Source organism: Saimiri boliviensis, chromosome 7 (genome assembly GCF_048565385.1).
Source record: "Saimiri boliviensis isolate mSaiBol1 chromosome 7, mSaiBol1.pri, whole genome shotgun sequence".
NCBI lineage: Eukaryota > Metazoa > Chordata > Mammalia > Primates > Cebidae > Saimiri > Saimiri boliviensis.
This window is the reverse complement of record NC_133455.1, coordinates 53,149,418-53,168,501: the sequence shown is the minus strand read 5'-3', so window position 1 is coordinate 53,168,501 and position 19,084 is coordinate 53,149,418. Positions and strand designations below refer to the sequence as shown.

The 19,084-nt window shown below is 34.7% G+C and overlaps 1 protein-coding gene across 5 annotated transcripts in view; it reads left to right on the top strand.

Annotated features, from left to right (window-relative positions):
* SYT1 (synaptotagmin 1) overlaps positions 1-19,084 on the top strand; it is a 566,577-nt gene that overhangs the window by 303,109 nt on the left and 244,384 nt on the right. Inside the window, exon 1 of one of the 5 annotated variants that reach the window (XM_074402516.1) lies at positions 7,969-8,169. The exons of 3 other annotated variants lie outside the window; for them this stretch is intronic. In XM_074402516.1, coding sequence (XP_074258617.1) covers positions 8,046-8,169 — 124 coding nt within the window. In that variant the 5' untranslated portion in view covers positions 7,969-8,045. Of the gene's footprint in view, positions 1-7,968; positions 8,170-19,084 lie in introns of those variants that run through there. One more of the 5 variants, XM_074402518.1, reaches the window with a different exon arrangement.

Here is a 19,084-nt window from a genome sequence, read left to right as displayed (position 1 = left end):
CTAGGCTGTTTGACAGAGTTATATTTTTTTCTTAATAATGAGTACATAGTTATCCTTCCAAGTCGAATCCAATACCATAGGATGCTTCCCCACTTTTCTTCATTTCATATGTTTGTCTCATATCTCCCCCTGGGAAAACGGTGGTTTCTAGCATCATTGATCTATTTGCCATTTGCTCGGGCCTAAGTTTTAGATTTTTAATTATTCATTTTTGTCCTTGGACAATGTACCACTAAGGGTGTTTCACTTAACAATGTATATTGAAACTAACTTTATATCAGTTCATAGAGATATGCTTAATTCTGTTTTATGGCTTCATGGTTCTTCATTTTACGGATCTAATAGAATTACTCAACCAATCCCTATAATTTGATATTTGGGATTTTCCCCAATATTATGCTGTAATGACTTACTTTGCGCATGTTATTTTATATTCTTCAAGATGTATCTTCAGAGTGAATTTCTAGAAGTGGAATTGCAAAGGCAAGAGTTGCTAAAGATATATGCTTTCATCAGATATTGCCAAATTTCCCACTATAAAAATTGTACCATTTTGCATTTTCACCATTATACTTCCTAAAATAACCAAAATCATTATTTCTCTTTGAAAATATGAACAATATTAATTAATTAATGTTAAAAAATAAAGAGCTTTTCTATAACAAGCATAAGAATTTCTTATACACTATCCTCACTTCCTGATTCCAAACTCAAATTTAAATTTTATAGGTAGAATATGCCACTGCAGAAACAGAGAAGACTATAATTCTAGACAAGCCTCAATATATGTAATCATTTAAAGCTTTAGTATTGGTATTAGTCCATTCTTACATTGCATTAAAGAAATACCTGAGACTGGTAATTTTTTTTTTTAAAGGGAGGGGCAGTTAACTGGTTTGGAGTTCTACAGGCTGTACAGGAACCATGATGCTGGCATCTACTTAGCTCCTGAGAAGGCCTCAGGAAACTTATAATTATGGCAGAAGTGGAAGGAGGAGCAGACATCTCACATGGCAGGAGCAAGAGACAGTGGAAGGGGAGGTGCCATACGCTTTTAAATGAGCAGATCTCAGGAAAATGAACTCACTATCATCAGGACAGTACCAAGAGGATAGTGCTATAAACCATTCATGAGAAACTGCCCCTATGATTTTATTACTTCCCAGCAGGCCCCACCTCTGACATTGGGTGCTAAGGTTTGGCTGTGTCCCCCAGCCAAATCTCATCTTGAACTATAGTTCCCCTAACGTGAGAGGGACTCAGTGGGAGGTAACTGAATCTTGGGGGCGGTTACCTCCGTGGTGTCTTCATGATAGTGAGTTAGTTCTCATGAGATCTGATGGTTTTATAAGGGGCTTTTCTCCCCTTCACTCTGCACTTCTTACTGCTGCCACGTGAAGAAGAATGTGTTTGCTTCCCCTTCCACCACAATCGTAAGTTTCCTGAGGCATTCCCAGTCCTACGGAACTGTGAGTCAATTAAACCTCTTTCCTTTATAAATTATCCAGTCTTGAGTATGTCTTTATTAAGAGCATGAGAATAAACTAATCCATTGGGGTTTGCAATTGATCATTAGATTTGGGTGAGGACACAGGTTCAAATGATATCAGTATTTATCATTGCATTTCTCTTGAGCTAATTAAAAATATAAAATAACACGAAGTCATTCATTCTATAGAAATTTGGAGTGGAAAAAAATTCTCGGGGATTTACTTTTATGGATCATATTAGCAGAAAGTGAAGTACTGACAATATAAAAATGATTGAATGCATATCACATTGTTTTAGAGTATGGATCAATCCATATAGCATTTTTGTCACTTTCTAGTCAAAATACAATCTCTTCTTCCTTTTTTTTCTTCCAGGGCCCTCATTGTCCTCCATATCAACCCTATACCATTTTAAATGTCTAATATATTTAAACAGTTCCTGAGATCCTATAATCTGATTTCTCAGTTTCCATTCCCAAGTCACTAAGTGTGGCAGACTCGGTCATGTGATTGGAACCATTAGAGATTCTCTGCATGAGACATCCGTGGGCTTTCACTGCTACTCAGTACTCCTGCTGCTCCAGTTTTCAAATGGCTGAAATTCCCCCAATTCCTCTAATACCTTCTATTTCAGCTTTTGTTCTTGGTTTTTACCTCATATGAAGACCAACAACATCCTGTTTGTGTTGCTATCAATTTTATCATCCCTTTTTCAGAACATCTTTATTTTCACTCTTTTTTATCTTTCTCCAAGATAACCCCACCCCTACCTCATCTTCCTTGCTCTTCCTCTGGAACTCTGTTGTCTCCTTTTTAATTTGTAATATTTTAAATCTTTCTCACTTCTGGTAACTTCTCTTTGTCTACACACATGTATAGGTCTCTAACATTCTAAAGATACCTTTCAACCTTGTTACTCTGAGTTACTACTTCGTCTTTGTCCTTTCAACTGCAAAATTCTGTACTATTTTAAAATCACAGCTTTTTACTTACTCGTCAAACCCTGGTAATCCAGCTTCCACTTCATAATGCTGTTCTCTTAAAAGTTTCTAGTGGCCGGGCGCGGTGGCTCAAGCCTGTAATCCCAGCACTTTGGGAGGCCGAGGTGGGTGGATCACAAGGTCGAGAGATCGAGACCATCCTGGTCAACATGGTGAAACCCCGTCTCTACTAAAAATACAAAAAGTTAGCTGGGCGTGGTGGTGCATGCCTGTAATCCCAGCTACTCAGGAGGCTGAGGCAGGAGAATTGCCTGAGCCCAGGAGGCGGAGGTTGCGGTGAGCCGAGATCGTGCCATTGCACTCCAGGCTGGGTAACAAGAGCGAAACTCCGTCTCAAAAAAAAAAAAAAAAAAAAAAAAAAGTTTCTAGTGACCTCTGATCTCTAATTTCAATAGTCTTTTACTGGTCTTCATCCTCTGTAAACTTACTTTAATGTTTGGTACTACTGATTGATTTTTTTTCAACTCCCCTTCTGTGATTTTTCAGGATGATTTCGTATAGTTTTCTTCCTAAATGCTCTTATTCTCTCTTGTTAATTAGTATGTCCCAACTCCTAAAATTAAGCATTCCCTGAAACGGGATGCTTAATTTTAAACCTATTTGAATAATTCACCAGATGAACAAGTTGAGCACCACCCATGAGGATATACTACTGGATTGTGAAAACGGCATAATGCATCCTGGGGAATCAATTGACAAAGCCTCATAGTAAAAGGAGAAAAAACTATAGATACGGGTAGGTCCAGATCATATGCATATTGGTTCAAGGACTTTATTTTTTAGGACAATACATATTACAGTTAATCATATCAATAGTTTTTAACTGACTGAAAGCAGAGATCTTAACTATAATTTAAAAGCGTAAATGTTTACCCTTCTTCTAGCATTTCTGCTGAAAAGATTTTCTTTCGATCTAATAACCTAAAGCAAATTCCATAATATTAATGTGTCTAAACTGCCCTTAGTTGGGGCATTAATAATCATCTGTTAATTCTCATTAGAAATCAGTTCGTTCTGTTTCCTCATTTTTAAAGGCCTAACAATTTTGTATAGTTAAATATTGTGTACACATAATAATACTGTTATAGTTTCATTTGATGTAGGTCAATTTCTGGTGCAACCTTATCCTTTTAATAATCATTCAGAATAAGAACCAAATGTGTTATTTTTTTTTTAATTAGGAATTTAAGAAATATTTCATCACACATTCATTGCCTAAGTCAACAAATGTTTATTGTGCACTGATTATGTGAAATTCACTCTTCTGAGCATTAGGGATTCGAGCTAGACAAACATTTGCTCCTGGAGCATGCACATTTCATCTGAATGAACTGAACTGGCAGAGCTGTTATGGTATATGTAGCTTATATATGAAGCACAATTCACTTTGGGAAGAGCCAAATCTTCTGCAGTGAGTGGTGCTTCATAGAATGTACCAGCTTTTAGTGAACACACTAAGTTGGGCGGACAGGAAGATATTTGTCTTCTGTAGAGAGGAACTGATTCATTTTGGCCAGTGGCTCTTAACCAGGGATGATATTGCCCCCAGGGGACATGGGCAATATCTGGAGATATTTTTAATTGTCACAGTGCAGGGGAAAGGGTGTTACTGGCATTTAATGAAGCTGCTAAACATCCCAAAATGCACAGGATAGCTGCCCCCAACCACCAAACAAAGAATTATCTGGTCCAAATCCTCAACAATGCCAAGGCCGAGAAACCCTGCTCTGGGCTAAGGGGTCATGTGGCTTAACTACTGGATTCTTTCTTAGAAGAACATACACCATGTTTCTCCCACAGCCCCTCTCCTCCCTCTGACCATATAGATCTCCTTTCAAGCTAATTTTTCCAGCCATTTTTTATTCCATGGGTTAACAGAGAATGTTCAGTTTAGATCTGTACCTTCTATTTGTTTTTCAAGCTGTTCTCAAGGGTCAATCAATGCTTACTGAAGTTTTAGAGCAAGCACTAAGGTAGTAAGTTCTGTGCCTGCTGGGCATAATTATAGGAAACAACTTTGTTTTTAAAATCTCATAACAAGAAGCACAAGCACAATCCTCAAATTACAATTCCTTTGCAGTGTGTTTGTACCTTTAGCAACTCACAGCAGGGCCACATCATCGTCTCCAGGAGCCACCATTTTTCTAGCTACCTTCCTAAAATATCAGAAACAACAAACTTCCCAGGGTGAGGAAACATTCTGCAGTTTTGCCCACATGGATCAGTATTTTTCCCATTCAGTCATTATGTTGCTATAAAGTAGACAATAAATTATTATGAAAACATGAATAGAAAGAGGAAGTGAGTCATGTGAATTGTTATTAGTATTCTATTTCATGTGGTGGAAAACTCACAGGGATCTTGATGTTAGTCCAGAATTAACTCATGCTTTCCCTTTCTTCTAAATGCTGGGGAAAAAATTGAGTTGTAATGTTATCATTGTACTTGTAGAACTATATGGCTAGGTATGAACTAAGTTACTTGGCAACAGTTGAGCTCCAAATGAGACTTTTACCTTTATTAGTTATGTAACATTAGATACATTGTTTAACCTTTCAAGGGCTGAATTTGGTAATATGTTAAATAAATAAATAAATAAATTGAGCTAGTATCTGGCATGAGAATCCTGGATTTGAATTTGGCATCATCAGTTTCGGGCCATGTGGCCATCAGCAAGCCACCTACTGTGCAGAGAGATTATGATGAGATGAGTTTAACATGGGCATTACAAAGATTTTTGCCATTGCTGTTGTCACGACCAGATAATTATCTTGCATGTGTCTTCTATAACACAACTTAAAATCACTGTAAACAATATTAAGAGATACTATCCAGCATTCAGAATATCTAAGTTTGTCAGAATTTGGTAGATTTTAAAACTGTATGTTTCAGCTTTTTTCCAAGTCAAATATGAATAACTATAATGCACATCTAGGAATAAACATATAAGAATGGAAATCTAATTTGCACCCCAGTGGTTCTTGACATCATCTTTGTTAACATGCACACTCTAAGTATTTTAGATTCACTGGGAAACTGTTGATATTTAGAAAGAGAATATCTCTCTTTAAACTGGTAAACCTTAAGCATCTCCTTTGAAAATTCTTCTATCCCAGGATCTCTTCTTTCCTGATGTAAAACTGCATGAGCTGTGTTCTTATAGCAGTAGCATCTTCACTAGCAAACAGAAATTTTACCTAGCAAAAGGAGGTTTCAAGAAGCCAGTCAGTTCTCTCCACTAGGAACTCCCATTTTGGTCTGCATTTACTGATCCTCAAGAGCACTAGTTATGCTCTGAAATGGAACTTCAGACATTATTTGCGAATTCTGTGAATTTCTAATTACCTTTGTTCACAAGAAGTCAAAAATGCTTATGAGGAGTCACTTGTTTGAATGACAAATAACTAAGTGCTGGGGATTTATTTAAATGAAATTAAACGCTACTTCATTTATCTTTCCTATCCATTTGCATTTCTATTTTTCCAGACTATTTTTCTAGCACTTCTTTTGCGTTTAGTAAGGTCTTCACTTCCATCAGGCCCTTTTAGGGTTGAATGCACTTTGGAGTGATTCTAGTGTGAGATTTTATGGAACTATTCTACCTTTCCAATATCCCTTCTGTGTTAGATTTATCCAGAGTGCACAGATAATAAGTGGCCACATTATGTCTTGTTACATAAGTTTGCACTGCAGAAGGAATGGTCTGAGTCTTCAAGGAGCTGACATCTTTATTAGAGATAAAAGACAAATACATGTAAAAAAGAGTAGCCCATTCAAAAGACATCAGTCCATTACAGCAAATCATCATTATATCAGCTAACTACTAGCAGTATGGAATAAAAATGTGGAACAGTAGTATAAAGAAGTGATTTGAAAATATCCATGATTATATACCAGTTCCACTGAACCAAGTGTTGTATCAAATAATGATTATTTTATAGCAAAGTTAACTATACAGGCTTTTTCTATAAAGTATGTCCTATATTTTCACTAACTGACATTAGAAAATGAGAGATATTCTCCATTTTTTTAATCTTCAACATTTTTGGCCAAAACATATTTAAATGCAATCCTGCAGCATGTAACTGCTTTACTTTCTGACATTTTAATTCTCAAAAAGAGTTCATTTGGTGTTATAGCATTTTTAATATCATCTTTCTTTGTTCAAGAAGCTCCTTCTATCATCTTTTCCTCTGAAACTAAAGGATTTTCTTTATGTTCAACGATCCCCTCAAATTTACATCTTCAATAACTTTCATGTGATTTTCTAGTGTCTTTCAAATTTTACTTATTTCATAAGTATAAAATTTTTATAAGTAATATGACATAAAATTCAATTACTTTATCAAGTCTGTACATTCAGACTTTCTCTTATCTATTCTGCCTCACTTGCAAGATACCTATTTTAGTTTGTATTTTATTTATATTTGTTGCACAAAGCCATTGCTTTGTAAAAAGTATTCTTATGGTATACTGGAAAGAGTATAGAAAACCTGGGTTCTAGTCTTACATTGCTTGATATTTTCTTTCCTCAATATTAGAATGGGAAGATTAGACTTGACTGTGTTCCTTTGCCTGCAACTTTTATGTGTGTTTCTTTATTCATGTGCACTTCAATTTATTATCCTCCCCAGGTCTAGAAAGAAAATTGAACTTTTGAAAGTTTTTCCTTGAGAGAAAGGAAGTAATTTTATTCATGATGTCCATTTCAGTTAGTAAAAATGTCTTTAAGAGGCTAAGTGGCTCCCCAAAGATTAGATGTCCAATAAGCAATAAAGTTGGAAGTGGACGCCTGGCTCCCTGATTTCCCACATCGAAGACTAGCTGCCACACATATTTCCTCTTACCAGATTTCTCTTGAAATTGTAATTTGTCGTCTTCTGAGTAGTAGACAGTGAAGGTCTAAGATTTATTTTCCTTGCAAATGAATAATTAGTGAATGTCAATTTCATGATTTCTTTCAGTCTATGTGAAAGTCAAAAATAGTCATGTTAATTATACTTAGCAGGCACTTTTCTGTGATGAGACACCAATTCCTGGAGATTACATGTAAATATTATTGTTTTCCTCCTTAACAGATAATCTAATCTGGTATTAAAAGTTCATTTAACATTGTCTTTTTTATAGATAATTTCAAAAGTGCTGCTTTGCTAATTAGATAGAAGAAAGACAGTTTCCTGATCTAAACGTTATTTTATATACACTTGCTTTTAGGTTTTTATTGTTTCTTTTTTTTTTTTTTCTTCTACACCTCCTTATAGCACAAGGTATCTCAAACCTCAAGCAGCAACCATCTGGCTTGTTTTATATAACTCTCTCAGCCCATTCAAGTGGCAATATACCAGTGAAGAATAAAAAGATATATATTGGATGGAGCCCAAGAACTGCAACCAAAATAGCTTTTTAAAAGTCATTGAGCATAACAGTGGGAATAATAGGAAGGCCTTAAGCGGCAGCTGCTCAGAGAGCACTGGAATATTTCTCCCATCATCATGCCGCAGGTATTGTCCAGAAAGCAATACTCCTAGCACCTCCACTTTCTCCTTTATTTTTTATGTCTATCACTCAAATTGCAACATCTGACAAGCACCTGGGATTTAATTCCTGCCGGATTTCATACATTCACATTAATTTTGGTAATTTTCCAATTGTAACACTGAGAACCTTCTCCAGTTTAGGTGAGTAGCTTTAATATTTCATTGCATATTCATGTATCACCTCACGTTATTTTTAGTTTCTAATAGAGATAGCAGATGAGGCTTCATAAAAGATTAGCGGGAGCCCTAGAAATAGCTTTATCTCTGTTCCAGTATATTTCTTTTTTCTTTTCCTAAGAGGGCAGTGAAGAATTCCCTTCAAAGAAGGCATATTTGGTAGTGAACAAAAGGGAATCTTCCCAAGACCACTAGCAATCTCACTGATAATGTTAGAATGTTTAATTTTGATTCTCTCAATACAGACTACCACAATGCCCCTGTTCAGCTATTGTCGGGCACAAGCCCATCTTGACATTTGGTTTCCTTCCTCCCAATTCTTCCCATTTGAATTATTTAAAGACTATGTCATGTTTCATTATTTCTACATTTCTTTTACTGAAATATCAGGACTTGAGAAAGAAATACATCTTTTTTAAACACACACATATACAGCACAGTTTATTCATTTTCTATTTCAAATAATTTATTCACATTATATTGGTGTCTTGTAACTGTGCTGCTTTTTAAAATAATTTTTCAAAATGAAATTCCCTATATCATTTCCCTTATTCATCCAGAGAGTTTTATAAGATCGTATAGCATGTAATATGGTAAAAAGCTCAACATACCAGAATGTATTTTTAGAATAGAGATATTCTACAAATGGCAGGGGTTTTTTTTTCCATTTTATGCCTTATGAAAAATGGATTTGGAACTTATAAAAAATGTATCTGGAACATCTGAGTGCAAGATTTTTGATAGGATTTTAGAATTCAGATCTATGATTTAAAAGCAATTTCTTCCTTTCTGAAAGTGGCCATGTCAAATTGATTTTTAAGGATAAAGAAAGGGTGTAATTTGGATTTTGAACCCTTTCCTCAGGACTTAGATTGTTTTCATTTATGTTGGCTTCCTTTATCCTTATTGCATCCTCATGGAGTGGGAAAAGCATGTGTTTTCACAACTTTTTTTGCAAGGATTGACCACAGGCAAAGCCATAAATAAGGCTTAATTCTTCTTTGTTCCATTTCACCTTTCTAACTATACATCTATTAAATGCCAATGTGGCTTTCTAGCTAATACTCTTTTTTTCTATCTTGAAGGGAAAGTCTTAATATTTTGTGGCAACACTCCAAAAAAGAATTTGCTTTCCTCCCACCAAGAAAGAGTAAGGAAAGGAAATAGTCAACACAAATGAATTAATCACTAATGGCTGACTTTCAAGTAAAAATCCAATGAATGTGGAGTAGTTGTCTAGGAGATGTAACTGGAAATTTTTCAAGTATTTGAAAATGCACAGAACAATACAGAGTCCCACTTTATCATTTGTATAAAAACCAAAGATCTAAGTATCAAATCACTAACCTGTTTGTTTATTTTTATCTTGATTCTTAAGTTCTGAAAGTAGTTCTTTCTCAGTCAGGCTTCTAACTTCTATGATGGTTGCATCAACTTCAGTGTTCTAATTTTTAGCACAGATAATGGAGTAAAAAGGTAATTGAGTAAAAAGATGACTAGAGCACTCTAGTTTTCTGACTTTTGGAGGCAACCGTCCCTTTCTGAATGTTATTTGCCTCCTCCAAAATTAGGAGGCACAAGCATATTTTTTAAAATACCTCTGCGATAAGCTTCTTGGGTTTTAATTCGAATTCTATTACTCTACTAGTTCTGTGGTCTTGTTACAAACTATTTAATCTGTCTACAATTTACTTTCCTTACTGTAACATGGAGATCATTGCAAAACCCACAATGGAAGGAATTCTATCGAATGATGTACATGCTTAGTTGGCTTTCAATAACTTTTAGCTATTATTTGATTCAGAGGTATGTTAAAGTCATTATAGCTATGTAAAACAATTAGAATAACTGACAAATGTAAACCATTCCTAAATATTTGTAATAGCTAACATTTTATTGTTTATTAAATGTAAAACATGAAGTTCTTTGTGATTTAAATTATTCCTCTCAGTAACACAGTATAGAAGATATAATTATCCCTGGTTTACCCATGAAAAAATTAACCTAGGCAGAGCATGGTGGCTCACACCTATAATCCCAGCACTTTGGGATGCCAAGGCAGGCAGATCACCTGAGGCCAGGAGTTCAAGACTAGCCTGGATAACATGGCAAAACCTCATCTCTACTAAAAATACAAAAATTAGCCAGGCATGGTGACACTTTTCTGTAGTCCCAGCTACTCTGGAGGCTAAGGAAGGAGAATTACTTGAACCCAGGACACGGAGTTTGCAGTGAGCCGAGATCACACCACTGCACTCTAGCCTGGGTGAGAGAACTCTGTCTCAAAAATAAAAATAAAAATAAAACCTAAATAAGCACATAGTCACATGAGTGAAAGAGTGCTGGGAGTGTCATAAATGGAAATATGTTCTCCCCAGAGTTCACTCTTTTAATCACTGGGCTGTATTGCCTTCCACTCTGGTGTCCTCTGCCTTCAGTCTAGATGACTAATGCATAATTAACTGCAGCACTACATTCTACTGAATACCAACCTGTCCATCTTTCTTGAATCATTTTTATAATTAATATCTGATTTATATTACTTCTTTTCCAAACTTGCCAGAGAACTTTAGAACATGTTGTGTATGTATTTTTCAAGCATGCAAACCCACGAAGTCAAAGAGAGTTTTCCAACCACAGCTTGCTACTCCTCTACCTTCCTTTCCTGTCAAAATCACCTATGAAGAATCAAGTTTCTCAGAAAGCTCAGCAACGTGTTGAGATTTAGCCTGGAATTCACATAAAACTAGATAAAATTAGTGCTAAAAGGCCTCTAAGAGCACCATAAAAGAATTGACATCAAAGCACACACAGACACACACATTTTCATTTCAAATGTAAGAAGTCAGAGCTCTGACTCCATTGCTTTCCATAACTGGTGAAAAATACGACTTTTGAAATCGATACATTTCAATCTCCATGTTATCATTCTAGTACAGTACTCCACAATGCTGGGAAGAAACATCAGTGTTTCATTCTCCAGATTAATGCTCTTCTTTCAGAGAAATGACTTTCAGCTATTTTAGACTATATGCCTTTCATTTGAGAAGCAGTTTATATTCATTTACTTACAGTCACTATTCACTAATATCATGGATTGATGGAGTTAAAAAAGGCTTTCATTAGTTCTGTTAGCAAGGCCAATTTTTATAGTATGTGATCATTTTATTTCTAGTTGCCCCCCTTTTTTTAAGGACTTTGTGTTTCCCTATCATTCTTTTGATAGAGTAATATATTACATGTTTTTATCTATAAAGATGTGCCCATGTCCCCAGTAATGAAAGAAGCTACTCACACACACAAAAAAGGTTCCTGTTCCTTGTACTAATTATGCACAGAAAGTTCTACCTCTCACTTACCCACGAGATAATTGAAATATGAGCCTTGGAGCAGAGGATCAGAGGTTTGGATGCTTGTATAATACATATATTACTAGTAATTTGTACAGAAAAAACATAAATATAAATATATATGTGTGTAAACTCTTTGCTCCATTTCTCAAGTATCTTATTACTTGCTTATTCTTGCAGAACTTGTTATTGCTAAATTCAAATTAGTCACAAGTTAATTCAAGATAAACACTATTCCATGGAACTGCATACCAATTATAAAAATAAGGAATGTCTTGATGAAACTTAGATATGGATACAGAATAGATATTCCTGATCTCTAAGTGTACATCAATAGTGGGGTTCTTTCCTCATTAAATGTAACTTATTAATAACATATGTAAAAACTCTATTCTGCTATTCAAAGACATTCACACAAATTTTTTTTTTTGTGAAGTCGCAGATCTGAGTACATGAAGAGCCTTGGGAATAAAGTAGAGACAAAGCCTTATAATAATAATTCCTGCTAGTAGAAATATTTATAATTACAGTATGACATCCTGTTTTTAGTTGTTATGCAATTAACATTGTCTCTTTTCTTCTACTTCCTCTTACACTTATACACATGAAGATATGTGGGTTTCATTACACCAGGATGATCAGGTAGAGATATTGGTTGATATTTTAAGAATTTTAGGACATTTTCTAGACTTCTAAAATGAGTGGGTAGTTATTTCTTTTTTATTGTCAAAAACTTGTAGTAGACATTGCTATGTTTCAGGGACTGCGCACATACATAACATCTTCTTTAATCCTCATGCAAGCTCTGAGGACTTGCTGGTCTAGTATGGAATATGGGATATACACCTGAATCACCATGAGCAAAGTACAGAGATAAGTAACAATAACCAGAAGAAAATGTTGCTTCTACCTGAAGAAATATAAAAGGCTCCATTAAGAGGTGACATTAGGAGCTGGCCCAAGGGGGGCGAAAATGGTACTTTTAATATCAATCTAACTCCTAAAATCTCCCCTTAACTTTAGATGTATATCATTAGCATTATTCTTGTGCTTAACAAACAACATTAGGAGGATGCTTTGGCAAGAAGCTGAAATGAAGACAGGGGTGCAAGTAAAAAGGAAACAGATTGAAAGCCAGAGAATGTCAGAAGCACCTAGCAAGGACTAGGAATGAGAAGGAACAGGAATGTGTGTTTTAGTGAAAAGAAACTACATAGAATGAAAGGAACCAAAATCTATTTCTAATGAGTTAAAAATAAAAGGATGGAGAGTAGGAACATGATTGTTGATGCTCCTTTGATACAATCACCAGATGATATCATTAAGACAGTCTAGTTTATTTGTTGCCTGAATTGACCTATTCAGACGCCAAAGGAGACTTTGTCTTCAGAATGGTAGTGATAAAGTGAGAAGAGTTTAATTTCTGACCCCATGTATAGGATGTTGGAGGCTCAAATGCTCATTACTTGGGGAATACCTATGAGGATGAAACAAGAGGTACATCATCTACTGAGGGTCTGGAAGTTTACTATTGTTAATACCTACAATGTGGAGGGTTGGGAATGAATGCAAAGGAGGAAAACACACTTGTTTTGAAGGTGGCCAAAATGACCTTTACCCTATAGCTAAGCTGAATGACCTTGCTTGTAGGTGAAGTATTTTGTGAAATCATTCTGGCTCACTTAGGAGCCAGCCTTGTGAATTGTCATTATTCATAGAAAGTTACAGTGTTTGTTCCCAACATTGACCCCACAGTGTGAGAGTTAGGTAATGTGAATGAATTATTTATTACTTATTCAAATTTAATAGAACCAAAGTGAGAAATTTTTTTCTTCCTTCTTTTCCAATAAGTTGACACCAATATCTATGCTTCTCACTAATGAATTCTCTAAAATCAAGTGATTCCTTTTAATACTGTGGACTCTCAAACTGGCTAACTACACCTGAATTAAGATCAGTCCCATTCAGGTGGATCTACATTTTATTTTATACAATGTCATAGCTAGGATGTCCCAAAACAATTTCTTAATAGCCTGAAAGAGTTCCTTAACTTTCCAACAAACTTCAGGAAAAACACATAGGATAATTAAATAAATCAGGGAAACAATATTTTAAACATTTTCTTTATACTAGGGTTGAGCAAGACACTACCTAACTTCCAAGGAGTTTACTGTATGACTTTTTGAAGCATTATTTTTACAAATATGAAAAAGATGTGTCAATAAATAAATATAATACTAGGCAATAGGACATAAGAGATGTACTAGGGAAATAAATAAATTTTGACTTGGCTGGCTTAGAGAAGAAGAAAACAATTGACTTAGAACCTAAACCATTACAAGGATTAGGATAGTCAAGAATTAAGTGGGAGTGGAATTTGTATAGAAAGTTTGCCAGGACTGAGGAAAACTGAGCTCCTATCAACATGGTGAGTTAATTAATTTAAAATTCAGGTGCATAACCCAATAATTTACTTTCATTTCCTGGCTTATCATTACTTATTTCCATAATTTTTTTTAATTGCATTTTAGGTTTTGGGGTACATGTGATGAACGTGCAAGATTGTTGCATAGGTACACACATGGCAGTGTGCTTTGCTTCCTTCCGTCCCCTCACCTGTATCTGTCATTTCTCCCCATGCTATCTTTTCCCACCTCCCCACCCCCCCGCCCCTCCCCCATTTCCCCCCAACGGATCCCAGTGTGTAGTGCTCCCCTCCCTGTCCATAATTTTTTTTTTGCTATTATTAAGATTCATCAAAGCTAAGTACTGTGCCTCACACCAGTAATCCCAGCTATTCAAGAGCCTGTGGCAAAAGAATCACTGATGCTCAGGAGTTCAAGACAGCATTGAGCTATGACCATGCCACTGCACTCTAGCCTGGGTAGTGAGATCCCCCCATCTCTAAGATTCACAAAGTTATCATAACCAAAATATCTTTTGTTTAATACCTGAGAAATGGATGAAGCTAACATTAAATGCATTCTTATATATTTCTTCATCAAATTCCATATTTTTTATTTTTAAAACAATTCATTTTGTATTGTTTTATTTTTTCTTACTTCTTAGGTATTTTTAAATCCCAATATGCTCTGATAAATAATTATCATAGAGCATATGATTCTAAGCAAAAGTGTAATTGGCTTTTAAAAATACAGACCCATCACTGACATCATCTAACTTTTGTTGAACCCCAAATTTCAAATTTTTGCTAAGCACTGCAACTCATTTAAAATTATTCAGAAAAGCAGCATTTTATGCAGAGTGAGCCTCTGAAAAAAAAATTATCTATAGTCTAAAAAACTTTTGTAAATAGGCCTACTATAAAATTCAGTGGACTGACTTTTCCTGTCTCTCAGTAAATCTAATGTAACATTGAAAAAGATCACTATACTTGGTTTTAAATCTAAATGAAATAATAGGCTTGAATTAAGAGCCATATTGTATGAAAAATATAATTGTCTTTACTATTTTTTCCTGAGTGATGGTGTCACCTATGTTTTATAATGTAACTACTGTAGTGTTTCTCAAAGATAAGACATATCAGAATCACCCAGAGGGCTTGTTAAACTCAGTTGCAAAATTATTCACTTAGTAGGTCTAAAGTGGGGCTTAATAACTTTTTTCTTTTTTTTTTCTTTTTTTCTTTTTTGTAGAGACAGGTCTTACTATGTTGCCCAGGCTAGTCTTGAACTCCTGGCCTCAAGAAATCCTCCTGCCTTGGCCTCCCAAAATTAGAATACAGACATGAAAGGATTTTTATTTTCAATGAGTAACCAGTGTTGCTGATGCTGCTGGTCTAGGGGACCCACTTTGAGAACCACTGTGTATACACACACATGCTTGAAACACATAAATATCTATATCTTAAATTAATTTGTGATCATGAGAGGTATATGTGTATGTTTAAATACCTGTGTGGATGTGCATCATTCAACCAACTACATTTTTTAATCATTAGTCATTTCCTAATTACGTGGCAGTGAATATAACCACTTCTAATCTATATAACTGTTTTGATGTGCAAAGCTTTCAAAACCAGTTCTCAAATGCTGGGAATGCCTTAAACACTAAGGTCAAATTGTCAGTAGAATCCTGCCTGTGTAGATTTAACACCAGTAAGATAGGTCTAAAATTGGCATTTCAATAAGCTATTTTGCTAAACTTTAATAACGCGAATTCTGTTAACCTTGAAGCCCTGATTAAAACACAAATAAGTGAGAAAATTCCTATTGTTAACTGAGCCCATTTTGCATATTTTTTGCTACACCTTTTAATTTGCACAGCCATGGCAGACTGTATAAACTATTTTCTAGTTGCTAGGTCTTTCGTTTTGTCTTTTCCATATTATATTACATGTAGATGCTGGATGTAAGTGTAGTAACAGCTTACCTATATTTGGAAAAAATATAAAAATATTTGAAAAAGTGTTATCATTCTGTCATTTCTTCTTAAGTCTAATTTTTTCCTACATTTGTCCATAATCTTTTTTCAGATCCACAAAATTTTAACTAGTGTTTTCACTCCACCAGAATGAAAACTGTAACTATATTTATTTAACTATTTATTTTTTAAAGAAATACTGTATTTTGTTGGGTTGAGTAGTATGTAGAGTCTACTAAGTGCTTTGATTAATTCAGAGTTATCCTTTACACAATCATATACTTGAAAAAAGAAAGATAACCCTGAAAAATAAAAAGAGAGAATATAATGTGAATGAGCTGCGATTGGACAGTATGAGAATACTGAAGTTTAGAAACATCTGGACTATTTGGCACCCAAGAAAATAAGCACATAATCATCATCAGGCGTTGGGACTGTTTATGGAGAGGAAAGAGAATGCCCAAAGTAGTTTAATGAAACACTGAAAATGGTGATTTAGGAACAGATCAAAAGGTGCCAAATTCATTATTTCATCACATGATCTGACTTTCTTTGCAGTCTAACTTGGGAGAAACTAAGGAAGAAAGCATGTCAATCAAATTACGTGCTTTTCCTTTTTTAATAAAATTATGTAAAATTATAGACAAAATTAAAACTACATGTCTCATTTCAGCTACTATATCTGTTGACCTCTTATCAAGAACTGTCTCCAGTGTCACAAATAATTTTAAATTGCTTGCATTATTTATATTTAAAGATGATAAATTCTACTTATTCCTTCATTCTATAATATAATATTTGTTACACAACTTCTGTGTGCCAAGTGTTAGCTGAAAGAAATACAGTTATGAACAGATATCTCTTGCCCAGTCAGGTAGTTAAGACATACTAAGAAACACTAATAGCAATAAGATGTACAAGAAACTGTGTACATTTCTACTTTTTTTTTGTTTTTTTTTTTTTTTTTTTTTTTTTTTTTTGAGATGGAATCTCACTCTGTCACCAGGCTGGACTGCAGTGGCCATCTTGGCTCTCTGCAACCTCCACCTCCCGGGTTTAAGTGATTCTTCTGCCTCAGCCTCCTGAGTAGCTGAGACTACAGGCACATGCCACCATGCCCAGCTAAGTTTTGTATTTTTAATAGAGATGAGATTTCACCGTGTTGGCCAGGATGGTCTTGATCTCTTGACTTCGTGATCTGCCCACCTTGGCCTCCCAAAGTGCTGGGATTACAGCTGTGAGTCACTGCACCTGGTTGTTCATTTCTAATACTATAATATCAGGATACTCCTCTCAAACTCAAAGAACCTTTGTTTGGAATTTAATTTTAATTATATGGAGGCAAAGGAATCAGTCTAACCTCTATGCCTTTTCTTTTAGTAACAACTACAGAGCAGAAATGTGTCCCTTTAACCTTTGAAGAGGCTATTTTTCCTTTCAACACAGGGGAAGAAAGCTTCAGATCAGAACTAATTGTTCTGTGATTGATTGATAGTTTCCTTCTTGTTACTACATACAGCACAATGATATGCATTGTACACACAACAGGAGGTAAGAGAGTCAATCAATTAGGGAAACAATTAGTTCCAGTTTCTACAATTCATTTGATGTACATGAAATTGCCTGAAAATATTAAGAACATTAAAGATCAGTGGTGAAACTTAAATAAATACATTTATATTCAAATTTTAGAGGCAGATGCTAAGTTGATGCTGCTCTTCTGCAGATAGGCAATGTTAATGCAATAACAATTACAGTTTGGCAGTGATTAATAAACGGACTGTCAAAATCAGTCAAGTTGTGTTCATGGTTTTGGAAGGCTGCTGATTTTAGCTTTGACAAGATTTGGCTGAAGTGTTGCTGAAAAACTCAACATGATTAATTAATTTAGAAGATATAATTCTGTGACTCCCCTTCTATGAGTAGTAGTTGGAAATGAGGGAATCCAAACATTTAATGCAACCTGATGCCTTCTTTGGGGTCCATATTTAATTGGTATTTATTTCTAGTAAGTACAATATATAGGAATATCTAAGATTTATGAGATTGACTACATTGCAACCAAGAAAATATGAGTCAACTTGGAGTAATATAATTTGATGAGATCTTCAGGTAACAGAGAATTCTAGATTTAGAGCTTTTGTTGTAATATTAGGACATAAAATTCAGGGTGGGGAAGAAATTAGGATGGGCTGGGGTGATGGGCTAGATCTAAGTGAACTCAAGGCTATGTCTCATGCAGAACAATGTAAGAGACTGAAGTCCCTCTCTTCCTTGGGATAAGAAAGTAGAAAGTTAATAAAAATGATCAAGAACACTTCATTCAAAACAGTGGAAAAGGGAAAATGCTTAAGAATTTTATATTTATTCTAAAGCAAAATGTATAAATGAGTTTAAAGCCATAATTCCATTCATCAAATTTTGAGTTTATATGTTAACTAATCCTTAATAATGATCAAAGCTGCCTAAATCTAGAAAGTAAATACTGATTAGTTTCACGTTATCTATTAGTTTGTTCAACAAAGAATAAAGAGAATATTGGTGTTAACGTGTATGTCTACAGTGTCTAAAATCTAACACATTCTGAGAAAAATGTTCTAGAGTGGCTCAAATTCAGTCCCTCAGAGAAAATTTATATTTTTTAAAAAGTAACACTGTGACTTTGATTAAATTTTTTGCTAAAAATCTCTGGGTACAACTAAGACAGCAAAAACATATGGAAAGCAAATAAATCATCACTATCACCCAGAAAAAACAAGGTTAATACTAACAGAGAAAATTAATTCTAAATATTAAATCCATTTCTAGACCAAAAAGAAAAGAATTCTCATTACCTTATTCGGGTTTTTCTAACCTTTCAATGAAAACCTTGTAGAAATTTGTTATCATAGTTCATTCATTTTGTAATTTAATATTAGGAATTAATTAGGAGGAAAAACAAATTGATATTCTCAGCTCCTTATCTTTGGTGTTTTAGTACTTATATTGTCTTTCATGTTTTAATTAATTTTACTAATCCCTTTAGTTAATGAATAAGTAAATCAGGACCAGGGGAAAAATTCATCAATTGGAAGAAAAGTGTAGAAAATTGTTAATTCAGAAGTAACCCATAACAACCACAGTGAACTTGTCAGTATTGCTTTGCT